Source organism: Orycteropus afer, unplaced genomic scaffold (assembly GCF_000298275.1).
Source record: "Orycteropus afer afer isolate SDZICR_OR568_19922 unplaced genomic scaffold, OryAfe1.0 scaffold00125, whole genome shotgun sequence".
In the NCBI taxonomy this organism is placed as follows: domain Eukaryota; kingdom Metazoa; phylum Chordata; class Mammalia; order Tubulidentata; family Orycteropodidae; genus Orycteropus; species Orycteropus afer.
In genome coordinates, this window is record NW_006921712.1 from 4,853,243 (window position 1) to 4,870,619 (window position 17,377).

Below are 17,377 nucleotides of genomic sequence, written 5' to 3' on the forward strand. Positions count from 1 at the left end.
CGGAAGATTAATGGTTAGCTTACTATTTTGAGGAAGATTGGTGGTCAGTTTATTATCAGAACTGAAACACACAATCCGGAGTGAGGGTCCTCAATTCTGAGAATTTCTGTTGGCAGGATGTGGGCCCCTAACTCTGGGAATTACTATTAACAGAGCTCTCAGGGAAAGGAAGGGGTGAGTGGGTTCTCAGGGATGTTTGGTTTAGATAGCTACTGGGCTTTCTGAGAGGAGTAGGAAGAAGTAGAAATGCTGTTATGCTGGAGGGCTTGTGAAATGGACTTTGCTGCAAAATGGAGTTTTAACAAGTCATTACAAAATAGAATCATCTACTTCACAAGATTTCCATGGCCATGTAAAATTGTTGACTCATGTAATTATTTATTTAGGTGGTGTTTTTAGAGACTGGTGAAATTGTGGCCTTGAGGCACTTTAAATTTTGATCAAAATCAGAAAAAAAGAAAACCAAATACAAACCCTTGATCTGAATACACAGTACATTTTATGTTTGTTGTTGTCGTTATGTGCCATAGAGTCGGCCCGACTCATAGCGACCCTTCCTTGGGTTGCCAAGGCAGTATCACTACGGAAGTAGGCTGCCCCCCCACCCCAAAAAAAATCCCTGTGGTCATTTAAAATGAACAGCCACTTCAGATCAAAATGGGATGTGTAGTAGATGTTTGCTCAGAAACTGGCTTGAGCTCTTGCTTCAAAATTTTAAAATTATTTTTGTCTTACACATATAATATATCTTAAATTATGTGTCTGTAGCATGTGCAACTTGTTTTCTCTTGCTGATATCTTGCTTTTTCATTTATTGCTTTATTGTTAATGTTTCCCATTAAATCATAGTATTTAATAGGACACACTATTCCACAATGTGATTATATCATACATAATGTACTTTATCCAGTACCCTATTGTTATAGGGACCTTGAAATGACCCTGTGATGATGTGAGTCCCTTTCTGAATTCCATGGCTAGTTTTAGACTGAAAAGCCAAAAAATGGGCTCTCTAAAGTCAGGTGAGGGAGAGGAGGAGGATCATGCTGATGGCATTAAAGAACTACATATATACTTTAAATATGACTTACTTATGATTTTAGGAATGAGATTTAGATTTTATCTAAACTTCCAAAAGAGTAATTATGTATTCTCATAGAATCTTTAATTTCACCACAATTTGACACTTACATGTTACAAATTGAGTGTCAATACATGAAGAAATGACCAAAACAATGATTGAGTGTAATGTCTTTCTGGCAATCTCTTATATAGTTTACTTTTGATAATTTCTGTGTTAATTTTACTGTGTGGGCTTATATTCAACACTGGGTGGAGTCCAAGGCCACTAACTGGCAAGTTGGAAAAAGTTCAGACTAAATACAATGGTGGTGAATCAGGGACATCTCAGAATTTGTGTGTCCACAATTATCGGTGGTGTTCTTCAGATCGTAACGACAAAAAAAGGTTGATTTGGAGAATTGTCCCTACAAAGTCATGAAACTGCACGGGATCTCAGAGATTACCTGGTACCATTCCCAGGTTTTCTTTTATTTATTCAATGCTTATGTTTCTAAACAAAAATTTTGAGGTACTTATAACACTGAAAAGCATAGATAAAAATAAAAGCTTATATATTTACCAAATGTAAATATTTTGCTTTAGTTATTATTTTATGTATTTATTCAGGTAAAATCTGTACAACATAAAATTAACCATTTTAAAGTGTAAAATTCAATGAAATCCCTAGTTATTTTTTAGAGATATAGAACTATCACAGAGATCATGAAAGTGCCATACTCTTTCCCTGCCTCTTTGCTATTTTATGCCTTCCTCCTGAGAAGAAACCACTAACTCAAAATTTGCAGCTATTTTGTAAACTTTACTACATGCATGTACTTGTAAATAATAGATTTTTAGGGGTGGGGTGAGGTGGGATTAAAATTCATTTTAAGTTTTCTTTTGTAACTTACTTTTTTTTTCAGTAAATATCATATTTTAGAGATTTAATCACAGTGATAACCATGGTTCTAGCTAAATTATTTTGGTTGCAGCACAAATAAGATTCTGTTAATGAATATACCACAGTTCATTTTAAAGAGGTGATAAGTGGGTTCAGAATTGATACAGCATGCCCAAATTCAAACAGTTTTGGGGTTAACATAAAACTTAAAATGTTTTACTCAAAAGGTATGGTTCAGATTGTACGTTTCCTCCATGTACATCTACTCTTCTTTATCCTCCTTTGGCACACATGACAAAATGAAATTCCATGGCTGTTTTTCTCATTCTTCATAAGTGTCTCTTTTGAGAAAGTAAACAAAATGTTATGGGTATGAGATAATTTTGTGGTAACAGCATGATGTTTATCTATTAACTTATCTGTTCTATGTCTGATTATTCACCTGTGTAGTGCCCTTATCATCCGTGATTCCATATACTCACTTTGATGTTCAGTTTTTGGAGAAATTTGGGGTCACCTTTAGGAGAGAAGGTGAAACTCTTACTCTCAAGTGTACTCTGTTGGTTACGCCAGACCTGAAAAGAGTGCAGCCACGAGCTGAATGGTACCGAGACAGTAAGTACCACAAACTCACACTTAGAAAATGCTCCCATGTGAATAAAGCTACTTGTGTGCTACTGATCTTAAATTATTTGTACACAATTAATTTATAAACTTAACTGTCAGTTTGAGATTTGCCTCATCTACATCTAGTTTTTCATATAAGCTTTTTACTACCATATTAGCTGCAGATAGCAAAGCAAACTAACTGAGTATGAGAGAACTTGGTGGCAGTGACACTGACCTTGAAATTTATCCAAGGGGATTGTTGGTAAGTTAACTGTACTTAGAAGAATTGCTCAGAGATTTTTTTAATAGCTACATAAAAAAGTTTTCTATGTGATTAAAAAAAATGAGAAATGTTTAATTTCTTAAACTAACACAATAGCTGGCATTTACTAAAGCTTATTATGTTCTGGATCATAACAAATTATTGATAACATTGTGAAGAATGGGAATTCTAGAACACTTAATTGTAATAGTGAGGAACTTGTACATAGATCAAGAGGCTGTTGTTAGAACAGAAAAAGGGGATACTGCATGGTTTAAAATCAGGAATGGTGAGCATCAAGGTTGCATCCTTTCACCATACTTGTTCAATCTGTGTGCTGAGCAACTAGTCCCAAAGGTGGATTACATGAATGAGAATGCTGCATCAGAATTGGTGGAAGACTCACTAACCACATGCAATATGCAGAAAACACTACTTTGTTTGTTGAAAGTAAAGAACACGTGTAGCACTTACTGATGAAGATCAAAGACTATGCCCTTAAGTATGAAGTACCCCTCAAAATAAAGAAAACAAAAATCCTCACAACTGGATCAATATATAATAACATCACAGTAATTGGAGAGAAGATTGAAGTTGTCAGAGATTTCCTTTTATTTGAATCCACAATAAACATGGAAATAGCAGTCAATAAATCAGACCTCATATTGCACTGGGAAAATCTACTGCAAAAAATCTCTTTGAAGTGTAAAGGAGCAAAGATGTGACTTTGAAGACTAACTTGAGCCTAACCCAAGTCATGATGTTTTTAATTGCCTCATATGTATGTAAAAGCTGAACAAGGAATAAGGAAGACAGGAGAAGAGTTGATGCCTTTGAATTGTGGTGTTGGAGAAAAATAATGAAAATACCATGGACTGCCAGAGAATGAACAAATTTCTCCTGGAATGAGATGCAGCTGGAATGCTCCTTAGAAGCTAGAATAGCCAGATTTCATTTCACTTTACTCTGGTCATGTTGTCAGCAGGGACCAGTCCCTGGAGAAGGACATCATGCTTGACAAAGTGGAGGGTCAGCAAAAAAGGTGAAGAACCTCAACAAAATGGATTGACACAGCGGCTGCAACAATGGCTCAAGCACAGCAGGGGTTATGAAGTCAGCACAGGACAGGGCAGTGCTCTGTTTTGGTGTACATAGGGTAGCTATGAGTTGGAGCTGACTCAAACTCACCCAACAACAACAACAATATTATGTTCTGTACTCTGTTCTATGTATAATAATTCATTTATTTTTATGACAACCATGGGAGATAGATACTGCTATTAATTCCATATTATAGACAATAAGGAAAGTGAAATTAAGTAATGTGCTCAAGGCTTTTCTACTGGTTAGTGGCAGAGTTGGGATTTGAACCCAAGAATCTGGTTCCAGAATCTTTGTTCTTAGCTACCATGTAATATTGCCTTAGCAGTCAAAATAGGTCTTTTTTTCTATATTTAGGCAAATTTTAGAAGTAAATTTCTCCATCTTCTCTGCAATGTTGCTTCTAATGCAAACCTGCTGTCCCTGGATTTAATCCCCCATGACGTGAAATATTATAAAGAAACATGTGACTCCATTCCTGCTCATAAAATATGTATAAATTGGTAGGGGGAAGTTATACAAAATTGTAAGGCAATATCCTTTTCAAGTATAAGAAATATTCCAGAACAGGCTATGATAATTTGCCAAATACATGCATACTGGCCATATATACAAGTGAGGCTGAGCTAGTAGTTAGTGGTTTTGGAGTGATGAAGGCAAGGTTTAGGGGAAAAAAAATATTGAAAGGTGAGAAGGCTTTTAACTGATAGAGAGGAAGGAGGACTCTAGTGTGTGAAACCATGAAGGCAGAAAAGTGGATAACATGTTCCAGGCACAGAGAATATACTTGTGACCTTGTTCATAGCAGGCTAGGAATGAATTGCTGGGGCTGTAGGTCTGTAGAGGCATTTTCACCTAGAATTTGCTGTTGGAGAGGTTATAACCATGGCGTTTTTTCATGATATATGCGAAGTAGGTAGATAAAAAGAGAAAGATAGGAAGAGAGAGAGAGAGAAAAGGAGTATCTGTGGTGGCAGAGGGATTTAGCATTGTAATTTACTCTTTTCGGAGAGAAATGGAATTTTTTTGTAGTGGCTAGGAAATGCATAGAATTCTGGTGACAATTTTACAAACCTTGACCAATTTGGATGGAATATATATTGTCATGAAAATTCTTCTCATTCTGACACTTATTCTTCCATTTTTAGTTAGATACTTGTGATATTTGAGTGAGATTTAGTCATAAAAGTAGCTACACATTAGCAGTCATAATCAGATCATCACAGACTTTATTATTCAAATGGAAAGCAATGGAGACAATCCTCTTTGGATTATTTTTAGACTTTAAAATGCAAGAGGGTATTTTTTTACTATTTAAAATTAATAAGCTGAAAGTCACCAGGTGGCTGGTAAGCCCCAGAGGCAATGTCAGTCAGCTGAATGAAATCCTCTAATAGGTATGAAGAAATTGACTATGCAAACAGGAAATTTGGAATTACTGACACAATTTAAAATGGATTAGTACTCTAAAGCTATCATATTGAAGTAATCACTGAAGAAAAACTGTCGGTTACTTATAATAAAACCTAAAACTATTTTTGGGTGTGATTTGCACTTGAGACTGATTTGGTAAGTAAGGTGATGGAATGGGCCTCAATTCCAGGACCTGGTTTCTAAATACACATCCTGCTAAAGTTAAGCAGCAAATTTGATTGTGGGTTCTGTTTGGTTTATATATATTGACTACATATTTAATAATGAAAAACAGTTTTTCCTTTAGTGTGTGAAGAATTTTGCCAGAGAGAAACAAGTTTCATAAAATCCTTGCCAGAGTACTCAGCCACTGTAGGTAACTGGTCTTATTTTGGAAATTCAGATCAATTTTGGAGGTTTTCACAGACAAAGCTATGCCCCACTAAAGGGTATTTTCTGGAGTCTAATCCATGAAAGACCCACAGCCACTGCTTACATCTTTAGAAGAACACTGTATCTCAATAAACAGGATTCTGTAATTTGCAGTGAGCACCCAGTGGGCAGGTTGCAAAGCAGCTGTGAGTTCTCCTGAGAACCAGTATATCCTCTCAATTGATCTAGCACTTCTGTTAAAGATTTACTCTGGTAGTGTAGTGCCTAAGGCACTTGACTGCTAACCAGAAGGCTGGTGGTTCAAACCCATCAGCCACTCCTCAGAAGGAAGATGAGGGAATCTACTTCCATAGCGATACTGCCTCGGAAACCCAAGGAGGGGTTGCTATGAGTTGGGTCTGACTTGACAGCACATAACAACAACAACAACGTAGTCATTAGACAAGGCAACTCAAACCATGCATGCTGATATTGCCTCTGGTTTCTTGGTAAGACTTAGCAAAGGTAAAAGTAAATTTAAGTGTATTTTGAAAACACACATTTGGTGAAGTATGACATACTAGGTCCAGTGGATTTGGCAATAAATAGGACTGATACTACCTCTACCATCGTGTGTCTTGCATTTTAGCAGGGTGACGAACAAATAACACATAATTCCCTACAGCCAGCTGACAGTGACATGCACAAAGGAGGGTGGAGCATATTTTGTGAGCAGTATTAAAGGGTGTTATGTTGTCCTCCATCTCTGATCTATTCAGTCCTTCCACAAATATTTATTGGGCTCCTATAGGATGTGAGGCTCTTTTCTAGGCCTGAGAAATTAGCTGTAAACAAAATGCACAAAGGCCTTGGCTTCATGGAATTTATATCTTATGGTTGGTGATTGGTAAAAGGCTTAAAAAAAAGGAAATATATAATGTCATGTCATTAGGATCCCTAAGTGGTGCAAGTGGTTTGCACTCAACTACTAATCTTAAAGTTGGCAGTTCAAACTAAACCAGTGGTGCCATGGAAGAAAGACTTGGTAATCTGCTTCTGTAAACATCATAACCAAGAATACCTTATGGAACTGTTCTACTCTGTCACACATGAGGTTGCCATAAGATGGAGTCTCCTCAATGGCAGTGGATATTAGTCACTAATGAGAGCAGAGAAATAAAATAAAATCCTCTGACATGATGAGAAGTGAAGAGTTATTGATGAGTGAAGAATTGTGGATAAATAGACCTCTCTGAGGAGGTGATATTTGAGAAGACACCTGAATGCAGTCAGGGAGCAAGATTGATAAATATTCAGAGCATTTGAAACAGGGAAAAGAACAAAGCAAAGACCTTGAGGTAAGAATAAGTCTTTGCTTCTTCAAGAGACAGTAAGAAACATACTCCTGGAGAAAAATGACTGGGAAGGAAGGAATAAATAAGGATTAAAATACAGATGGTGAAGGCCATGGTGAATAGGTTAGATTTTATTTCCAGTATGATGGGAAGATACTGAAGATATTGAGCAAAGAACAACTTATAACATATAACTCGAAATAATGTTGTGAAAATGTCCTCTGGTTACTGAGTGGAGAATTGAGTGTATGTGTGTGTTTGCATGTGGATACTGTGGAAACAAGGATACCATTTAGAAGGCTGAGATATAATCTAGGGGAGAGGTGTTAAGGGTGGAGTTGGTGAGTAGTCGTGAGATTCAGAATTCATTTTGTTCTAACAGAACTTGCTAAAATATTGTAAGTGAGGTAAGAGTAGAAAAGAGATAAAATTATTCTCAGGATTTTAGCTTGAGAAACTAGGTGGCTGGTAATATATTAGTGAGTGGAAGAGTAGGGAGTAGGAAGCAGTTAGGGAATAGAAAACCAAGAATTTACATTTCTTGTTAACTGCTGTTGAGTTGGCCCCCTCATCATGATAACCCTTATAAAGCAGTTACAGAGTAGTTACAAAGGTTTTTATTTTATTTTTTAAAATTCTTTTATTGTTATTTGGATGCAAATTTACAAAGCAGGTTCATTTTACACTTAACAGTTCATACATATTTTGTTTCATAGCACCAATTACAATCCCTACAATAAACAGCTCTCCTATCTCCTCCCTTTGACTACTCCTTTCCATGTGTCCTTCTTACCTATGCATTCCTGTTTGTCTAGTTTTTCCCCCATGCAAATGCTGCCCCTCTGATCTGTCATAGTTGACTGTTCTGAGTGCATCTCCCTGGAGTAGGTGTTTCACTTTCTATTATTTAGCTGAGTGCTAACCCACGGTAAAAACAAACAAACAGCAACAACAAGGAAAAAACCAAACCAAACTCACTGTCATTGAGTTGATTCCTGACAGTGATCCCCTTTGGGTTTCTGAGGCAGTAAATCTTTGTGGAAGTTGATTGCCCAAACTTCCTTCTGTGGAGTGGTTTGAACCCATGGTAGTGAGTCTAATCCCAGGCCATCAGGGTAACCTTGGGGGCCTGGAATTAGATTGAGGGTCTTACTGGTCTATCTGACCAGGATTTCTGGTGATATAGCGGGTAAGCCATGTGGCTTCTAATCAGAAGGTCGGTGGTTCAAACCCACCAGCTGCTCTGTGGGAAAGAATTATAGCCTTGGAAACTCAATGGGGGTAGCTATGAGTCAGAATCTATTAGATGGCACTGGGTGGTTTTTGATTATCTGACCAGTAATTGTGGTCATTTTTTGTGTTTTTAAATTTTGTTCTACATTTTTCCTCCCACTCTATCCAGGATCTCCAATTTTGATCCCTTTCCCAGTGGTAGACATTGGAAGGTGGGCATTGGAAGGTTCTTCTGGTCTCTGGGCTATGAAGGCTGAGGTTCCTGTGGTTCATTAGTCCCTTGGACTAATTGTTCCCATATGTCTTTAATTTTTTCACTTTTCTTTGGATGAGGAGTGACCAATAGTTGCATCTTAGATGGCTGCTCAAAAGCTTTTAAGATTCTGGTTACTACTCACCCAAGTAGGATGTAGAACAATATTTTTATGTACTGTGTTGTTCTAAGTGAGCTTGATGCTCCCCATGACCATGTTCCTGGGCCTGCAAGCCTGGTGACTCACTCCCTCAAAGTGCTTGGTTGTGGCTAAGAAGCTACCTCAATCTTGTCCCCTGTTAGTTCTATAATGTATATGAATATCTTTGCAGCACAAATATGCATGTAGGAGCATCATTAGACAAATCTATCTATGGTAATGGGTATATTCCTGTTCTCCTACCCACACCTGATCTTCTCCATGTGTGCCTATGTATCCATGTGTAGACTAGTGTTTGCTGTTAATGATAATGCAGTATTGTATATGCAATAGTATTTGCCTCTGTTTTCTATATCTTTTCTGCACCTATCTGTATCCTCTTTTTCCCTATTGGTATTGTGCTGGTCACACACTTTTGTTATATTGCCTTGTCTTTCAGGCAAATCAGCACAAGACTCTTAACTAGTCAGAAATTTTCCTTCACTGTCCCTCTCATCCCTGGTAACCAACAAAGTAATTACCTTTCCTTGACTTTTTAAATAATGGACTCATATATTTGTCCTTCTGTAATTGACTCATTTCACTCAGCATAATATCCTCCAAGTCCATCCAGGTGATGAGGTGTTTCATGGATTCTTCACTGTCATTTAATGTTGTGTAGTATTCCATTAAGAAGCTCTGGTGGCTTAGTGATAAGACACTTGACTGCTAACTGGAAAGTCAGCAGTTCAAACCTACCAGCAGCTCAGTAGAAGGAGGACAGGATAATCTACTTCTGTAAAGATTTATAGTCCAGAAATCCAAATGGGATAGCTATGAGTTGGAAATGACTTGATGACAGTCAACTTAGGTTGTTTCCCTCTCTTTGCTATAGTGAATAGTGCTATGATGAATGTGGGTTTTCTTGGCTGTAATCTTTACAAAAGCAGATTTCCAGGCCTTTCACAAAGTTGCTGAGTGGATTCAAATCTCCAACTTTTTGGTTAGCAGCTGATTACAAGCTGCTTGTCCCACCCAGGATCCTTGAATTTAATTTTAGTTATGTTAATTTTGATATGCCTATTTAATATCCCAATAGAAATGTTGAGTAAGCAGAATGGTATAGAAATCTGCAGCTTTAGGGAGAGGTCAGGGTCAGAGAATTAAGTAGTAGGAGTCACTGGCACAAAAAAAACCAATGGACAGGTTGTTCAGTCCATTAGGGTGTAGCTAGAACTGAGAACATACTTAAAACAATCACTAGGGTTTATGTGTATGTACAATGCTTAATCTAAGTATATTACCTTGCTTAAAGGTTGGGGAGACAATGACAAAAATAATGGAAATAATAATTCTAATTTCAATTTAAGGAACCCTGGTGGTGCAACAAGGTCTGGTGGTATGGTGTTTAAGCATTCTTCTGCTAACTGAAAGATTGGTGATTCAAAGCTGCCAGCCTATCTGCTGGAGAAAGAAGTGGCAGTCTACTTCTGTAAAGATTTACAGCCTTGGAAAACTTATAAGGCAGTTCTACTCTGTCCTATATGGTGGTCGTTGTGAGTTGGAATTGACTGGACAGCAATGGAGATTTGGGTGGAGCAACGGTTAAGTGTTTGGCTGATAAAAAAAAAGGTTTGTGGTTGGAATCCATGCAAGAGCTTTGCGATAGAAAGACCAGATGATTTGCTTTATAAAGATTAAAGCATAGGAAACCCTATGGGACAGTACAACTCTGTTACATGGGGTCACTATGAGTTGAAAATCCACTCCACAGCATCTAGCAACAATAACAATTATAATTTAATTTATTGAGTATCTATTATGTGCCAGGCACTATTATTAGCTTTCAATATTACCTCTAATCTGACGACAATACTTAAGTAGATATTGCTATTTATTTATTTTAATATGTGACAACAAAGATTCAGAGAGGTCAATTATTTTTCACCTATAATTCACCAAGAAAGTAACTAAAAAAACAAAAACAAAAAACAAAAAAAACCTCATTACCATAGAGTCACTTTGACTCCTAGCATCCCCTTCTTGGGTTTCTGAGGTGGTATCTTTATGGAAGTAGATTGCCCAATCTTCCTTATGAGGGGTGGCTGGTGTGTTTGAACCTCCATGCTTCTGGTTAGCAATCACATGCCTTAGGCACTACATCACCAGAGTTCTCCTAAGAAAATGATAGAGTAATTTAAGTTTAAGAAGAATTGGATGATGAATTTCAAGCTCTCTATACTATGTCTCTTTCCTAAATAGTGTGAAGTCTCAAGACTTTTTTGAGTTTATAGTACCAACATCTACAATGTTAAGTAACATTGGTATAATGAACAATAACATATGACACAAGGCAAAATATCAGTACTAAATTGGGCATATTCTATGAATTTATGTTGTTGTTGTTGTTGTTGTTATGTGCCGTCGAGTCAGCCCTGACTCATAGCGACCCCTCCTTGGGTTTCCGAGGCAGTATCACTACGGAAGTAGGATTGCCCAACCTTCCTTCCGAGGAGTGGCTGGTGGGTTTGAACCCCCAGCTGTCTGGTTAGCAGGCAAGTGTCTTAGCCACTATATATGAATTTATAGAAGAGAAAAATCACAATGGGTTGGACTAACCAGGAAACGTGGAAGAGGTGGAAATCAAACTTGCCTTGGAAAGACAAAGAAGAGTTATGAAAAGAAGATACACAGATAAAAATTGACATAACCTAATCCCCAAAATGTGAGGATTAATCAAATCTCCACTTTCCCACTTTTCAATCATCTCTGACACCAGCCGCCAGGAACTAGGTCAGATCTCACAAGTTAAAAAGAACTTCATCCTTCAGACTGCCAAATAAACATCCACCAACTGCAAGTTTGAGAGTCCACACAACACCCCCACTTCTGACCAAACCAAAACAAAACCAAAACAAAACAAAAAACAAAAAACCAAACTCACTGCCATGGAGTTGATTCCAACTCATAGAGATTCCTCCTTGGGTTTCCTATGTGGTATCTCTATGGAAGTAGGTTGTCCAGTCTTCCTTCTGAGGAGTGGCTGGTTGGTTTGAACCACCAGCCTTCTGGTTAGCAGTCAAATGCCTTAGGCACTACCTTACCAGAGCTCCCCATACATTTGAGGCTTACCTGTTTCTCTTTGGGGTGCCTGCCACAAGCTCAGAACCTTCCTTGAGTTTCCTCACTTAACCTGTTGGCTCCTACTACTCTTTTGGATTTGATAACTCGTTGGAGTGATTACAGATTTATTATATCAAAAGGATACAAATCAAGATGAGCATAAACAAGAGTCGTATGGGGTGAGGTATGGCAAGGATCATGAGGCTGGCACAAGATGGGGCAGTCTTTCATTCTGCTGTGCATAGGATTGCTATGAGTCAGAGACGACTCGATGGCACCTAACAACAACAACAACATGGGGTGAGGTACAGGAGGGTTCCCAGTGGATAGTTTCTGTGTCCCAACAAGGGTGTGCTGCCAATGTATAGATGTACTTCACTGTCCATGAGTCTCCTGGAACATTTGTGTACAGACACTGTATCAACTTCATTGTGTAGTTATAATTGAAGTTTCATTGCATGTGCATGATTGAATCATGCTCTCCTTCTTGAGGTCAGCTGATATCAGGCCATGCCCCACTCATTAGCATGAATCCTCTGCTATAGTTTTTATACCTAGATAACAAAAGGCTACTCAACTACTCAGGAAATTTCAAAGATTTTCTCTAAGAAACTGAGGACAAAGACCAAATCCCTCTTTGTAAGGTGATTCATTCTTTCACTGAAGGAAAGGATTCCTAGTAAATGTTTCATCTCATATTTCAACTAACTGCAGGAAATTTGATCAATGTCAGAACTGACAGTTTGAGAGAGATCATGAACTGGAAATATATATGTCTACCAGTTACATGGATAGGAAAAATTCCATCAAAGCAGGTACAGCAGTTCTGGAGGATGTGTCTACTATAGACAATTGATGTCCCAGGGGTCTAGCTGCAAGATTTTCTTTCTTAGTGAAAACATGAAAGAGTGAAACTAAGTTGTTTCCCTCAGCTTTTCTAGGTAAGTCATAAACACTTAGGGTTAAAAAAAAAAAAAGCCATTCAAAATGGAGTCTAAAGAGTCACAGCAAAATTATTTGAACTGGGGCACAGTGATGGGTAAACAAATTGTACTTCATGTTATTTCACTTTAGTAACAAGCTCCTTGAATAGCCTGTGATAGACCTTTTCATTGGCTTTGGCTATGAAGAGAGGAAGGCTGTGGGAGTACATTAAAATCATCTGAGGATATTTTAAAAAATGTTCAATGCTTGGGGTAGGCCAGAGATTCCAATTTAATTAGTCTGAAGTGGGGCCTGGCCATCCACGTTTGTATGAGTTTCCCAGATGATTCCACCGTGTAACCAGTGTTGGGTACCACTGCATTGAATGGTGAGGGAAAAATGGTATTTAAAAAATTTCAAGGGTATTGTATTTTCAGAGGACAACGAGTAGATTACTCTGCCTGTAACAGATTTTGTAAGGGGAATAGTGGTAGATACACTTGATCAGGTGTGCTGGGATTAGATTATGGGCAGCCTTGATACTAAATTGTAAATTCAAGTGTCCATTTTTCAGACATCAAAATAGGCAAAAGAAACCCAGTCATTATTGACATAGCCTAGATTAGCCTAGATTACACAATTCATAGGTCTTTGATATTATTGAAACTATTGATTATATGTGTAAATATTTGACTTTCAGAATAATAGAATCTTTAAATCTCCACAGTCATTTCTGTCATCAAGGCCATATTTTCCAACTGCTAATGCTTCTTTGTTTCCAACTTTTGCATTCTAATCACTAGTAATTATCACTGCATATTTATTGCATGCTTGATAAATTTCAGACTGCAGAAGCTGGTAAAAATCTTCAGTCTCTTCATCTTTGGCTTTAGTAGTTGGTGAGTAAATTTGAATAATAGTCATATTAACTGGTCTTCCTTATAGGCTTATGGATGCTATCTTTTCACTAACAGCATTGTACTTCAGGAAGATCTTGAAATGTTCTTCTTGCTGATGAATGTGTTGTCATTCCTCTTCAATTTGTCCTTTCCAGCATAGTAGATCATATGATTGTCTGGTTCACAATGACCAATGCCAGTCACTATCAGCTTACTGATGGCTAGGATAAAGATCTTTATGCATTCCATTTAATTTTTGATGACTAACAATTTTCCTAGATTCGTACATTGTATATTACACATTCTGATTATTAATGGATGTTTGCAGCTATTTCTTCTCATTTTGAGTCATGCTACATCAGCAACTGAAGATCCTGAAAGCTATCCTCCATCCATCCATGGCAATAGGGTCAACTCTACTTTGAGGAGACAGCTCTTCCCAATCATGTTTTGACTGCCTTCCAACTTGAGGGGATCACCTTCTGGCAATATATCAGAGTGTTTCCATGCTATTCACAAGATTTCCACTGGTCAGTTCTTTTGAAGTACATGACTACATCATTCTTCCTACTCTGTCTTAGTCAGCAAGCTCCACTGAAACCATGGTGAAACCATGGGCAACCCTGCTGATATTTCACCCTGTGTTTTATTGACCCCATGTTTTATTGACTATGCAAAGGCATTTGACTGTTTGGATCATAACAAATTATGAATAATCAATATGAATATTGATATGAGAATTCCAGAATACTTAATCTGCTCATGACAAACCTGTAGATAAGACCAGAAGCAGTCATTTGAACAGAACAAGGGGATACTGCATGGTTTAAAATCAGGGAAGTTGTGTGTTAGGGTTATGTTCTTTCACCATGCTTATTCATTTTGTATGCTGGGTAAATAATCCAAGAAGCTGGATTATGTGACGAAGAATGCAGCATCAGGATTGGAGGAAGACTCATTAACAATGTGTGATATGCAGATGACACAACCTTTCTTGCTGAAAGTGAAGGTGACTTGAAACTTTTTGAAGATGAAAGACTAGAACCTTCAGCATGGATTATACCTCAACATAAGGAAAATTAAAAACCTCACAACTAGACCAATTAGCAACCTCATGACAAATGGAGAAAAAATGAAATTGTTAAGGATTTTATTTTACTTGGATCCACCATCAGTGCCCATGGTGAAGAAATCAGATAATATATTGCCCTGGGCAAATCTGTTTTAAAAGAATTTTTTAAAGTGTTAAAGAGATATTATGTGACTTTGACACTGACCCAAGCCGTGGTATTTCAATTACCTCATATGCATTGGAAAGCTGGACAATGAATAAAGTAGACCATGGAAGAATTAATGCATTTGAATTATGGTGTTGACAAAGAATATTGAATATATTATGTGTATAATTGTCCTTATTTAGAGATTATATATGGTTAAGAAGATGTGTACAACTACCAATTTGACAGGGGGTGGACTGATAGTTGGAGCTGTGTGTCAACTTGGCTGGACCACAATTCTGTGTGGTTTAAGCAGTTGCGATGTGGTTATTCCCATGATGGGATCAGATGCATACTTTTGAGCAGCCAATCCATTGAAAGGGGGTTTCCCTAGGGGTGTTGCCTGCTTCCAGTATATTTATGGACATCCTGGGAAAGAGACATTATTCTGTGGATTGGTATTCAGTTGTGCTGCCTACAACTGTTCGTGAGCAAACAATCCACTATTCAGCCTGGAGATCTTGGATTCATCATTCATTGGCATCAACAGCCAGTATACTGCCTGCCAACCTTGAGCTCCTCAGCCCCTGCAGCTGCTTGAGTCAGTAAAAGCCTCCAGCTTGACGTTTGATCCAAGAACTTTGGACTTGCCAGCTTCTGTAATGTGTGAGCCATTTTCCTAAGATAAATTTCTCTTTCTTTCTCTATATAAGCTTTACTGGTTTTGTTTCTCTAGAGAACCCAGTCTAACTCCTGCTAAAAGGACAAAGGAGCTCTGATGTTGTAGTAAATAAGGCACTTGAGTGCTAAAATGGTATGAGTGTGTCTTCCTGCCCTTTCCAATTATGGATGTTGCCCTCTTTTCACTTGTCAAACTGAGTAGGTGAAAAATAGTTTCTCATTATTTTATTTTGCATTTTCTTGATTATGAATGTTAAGTAGTTTTTCAGAAGCTAATTTGCCACTTGCACTTATTCTTTTACAAATTACTTGTTTATTTTCATTGTTCTTTTATCTATTAGTTTGTTGGTATTTTTATTATTTATTTCTAAATACCATTGACTGAAGACTTTTCCTGTGCCACTAAGTTAAGTGCTTTCTGTACATGAAAACATTAACTTCAAATAAAAACCTTGTGAGGTAGACACTATTAGCATCATTGTGCAACAGATTAGGAACCTGGCATATGGAGAGTAGCCTTTCCTCTGAGAAGTAGTGACCAGGCATATTAACCCTGGTTTACAAAGCCAGTGATCCTCCCAGGGCACGTTCTACCATTATACATTGAGTATACTGACCTTTTGTTCCATGTGGCAAATTATTCTTCACTATTTTCCTTTTATTCACATGCGTGCTTTATGTCAAACAGCTTTTAGACTTTTATGAAGTCAACGCTAATTTTATTGGTGTCAGGTTTGACAATCCTCTGCCATGAGGTCATATAAATTTCCACTTATTTTTCTTCTATTTGTTTCTGAGGCTGATCTTGAATTTTAATGCTCTTTCAGATGTACTATTGAAAGAATCGAAGTGGACAAAGATGTTCTTTGGAGAAGGTCAGGCCTCCTTGTCATTCAGCCACCTGAATAAGGATGATGAAGGCCTCTATACCTTGAGAATTATTTCAAGAGGAGGTGTGAGTGACCACAGTGCCTTCCTGTTTGTTAGAGGTAAGGATGTATGGGTGTGAAATTGTTACAGCAAAGACCTAAGAGTATGCAATAAGATGAGATGTCAAAAAGATATGGAAAGATAAAAGAAACTAAGCAAAAAGTGTATGACACTTGAAAAATTAGAAAAATTATTTTTGCCTCAGAAGTATAATTGATAGTGAAATAAATATTTTTTAGGTGCACATACACATGGAATTGTATCCTTATAATAAATAGATGAAATAAATGGTATGCAATTGGAATAGCTTGTAATCATAATTTTTTTCTTTCTCATAATTTATAAAATTACTAGAATTTATAACCTGACTCCTAGTGATATATCCAAATGAATACATCTGATTTACTAACTCTTGAGGGGATTCAGCCCACAAGTAGGGAGAGTTCCACAGACTGACATATCTGGTAAGGAATACCAGTTAAGGAGTGTCCTTACCTCTCCCTGCCATCTCTATTCATTCCCTCTAGACTTTTGCTTAAAAAGAAGACAGTGATGACAATTCTATTATTATTATTACCACTAGCTTCAATTAAATTACTGTTTAAGATGATAATAATAATAATAAATAATTATGGAAGTTTTTGTCAGGCAAAGTGCTAACTGTCCTACATATATTGTTACATTTAATCCTCACAACAACCCTGTTAAGTAGGCTTTATTAATCAATTTTATGTAAAGAAAAAAAAATTCAGAATAATTCAGGCACAGTGTCAGACTATGTCTATAAAAATTTTGTATCTATAAAAGTTATAGGAAGGTTGGGCAATCCTACTTCCGTAGTGATACTGCCTCGGAAACCCAAGGAGGGGTCGCTATGAGTCGGGTTTGACTCGACGGCACATA

General features: G+C 37.4%; 1 protein-coding gene across 1 annotated transcript in view; it reads left to right on the forward strand.

Moving 5' to 3' along the window:
- Positions 1-17,377, forward strand: part of MYOM2 (myomesin 2) — a 164,728-nt gene that overhangs the window by 34,046 nt on the left and 113,305 nt on the right. The window contains exons 8-9 of the mRNA XM_007944429.1: positions 2,414-2,578; positions 16,372-16,533. Coding sequence (XP_007942620.1) covers positions 2,414-2,578; positions 16,372-16,533 — 327 coding nt within the window. The remainder of the gene's footprint in view (positions 1-2,413; positions 2,579-16,371; positions 16,534-17,377) is intronic.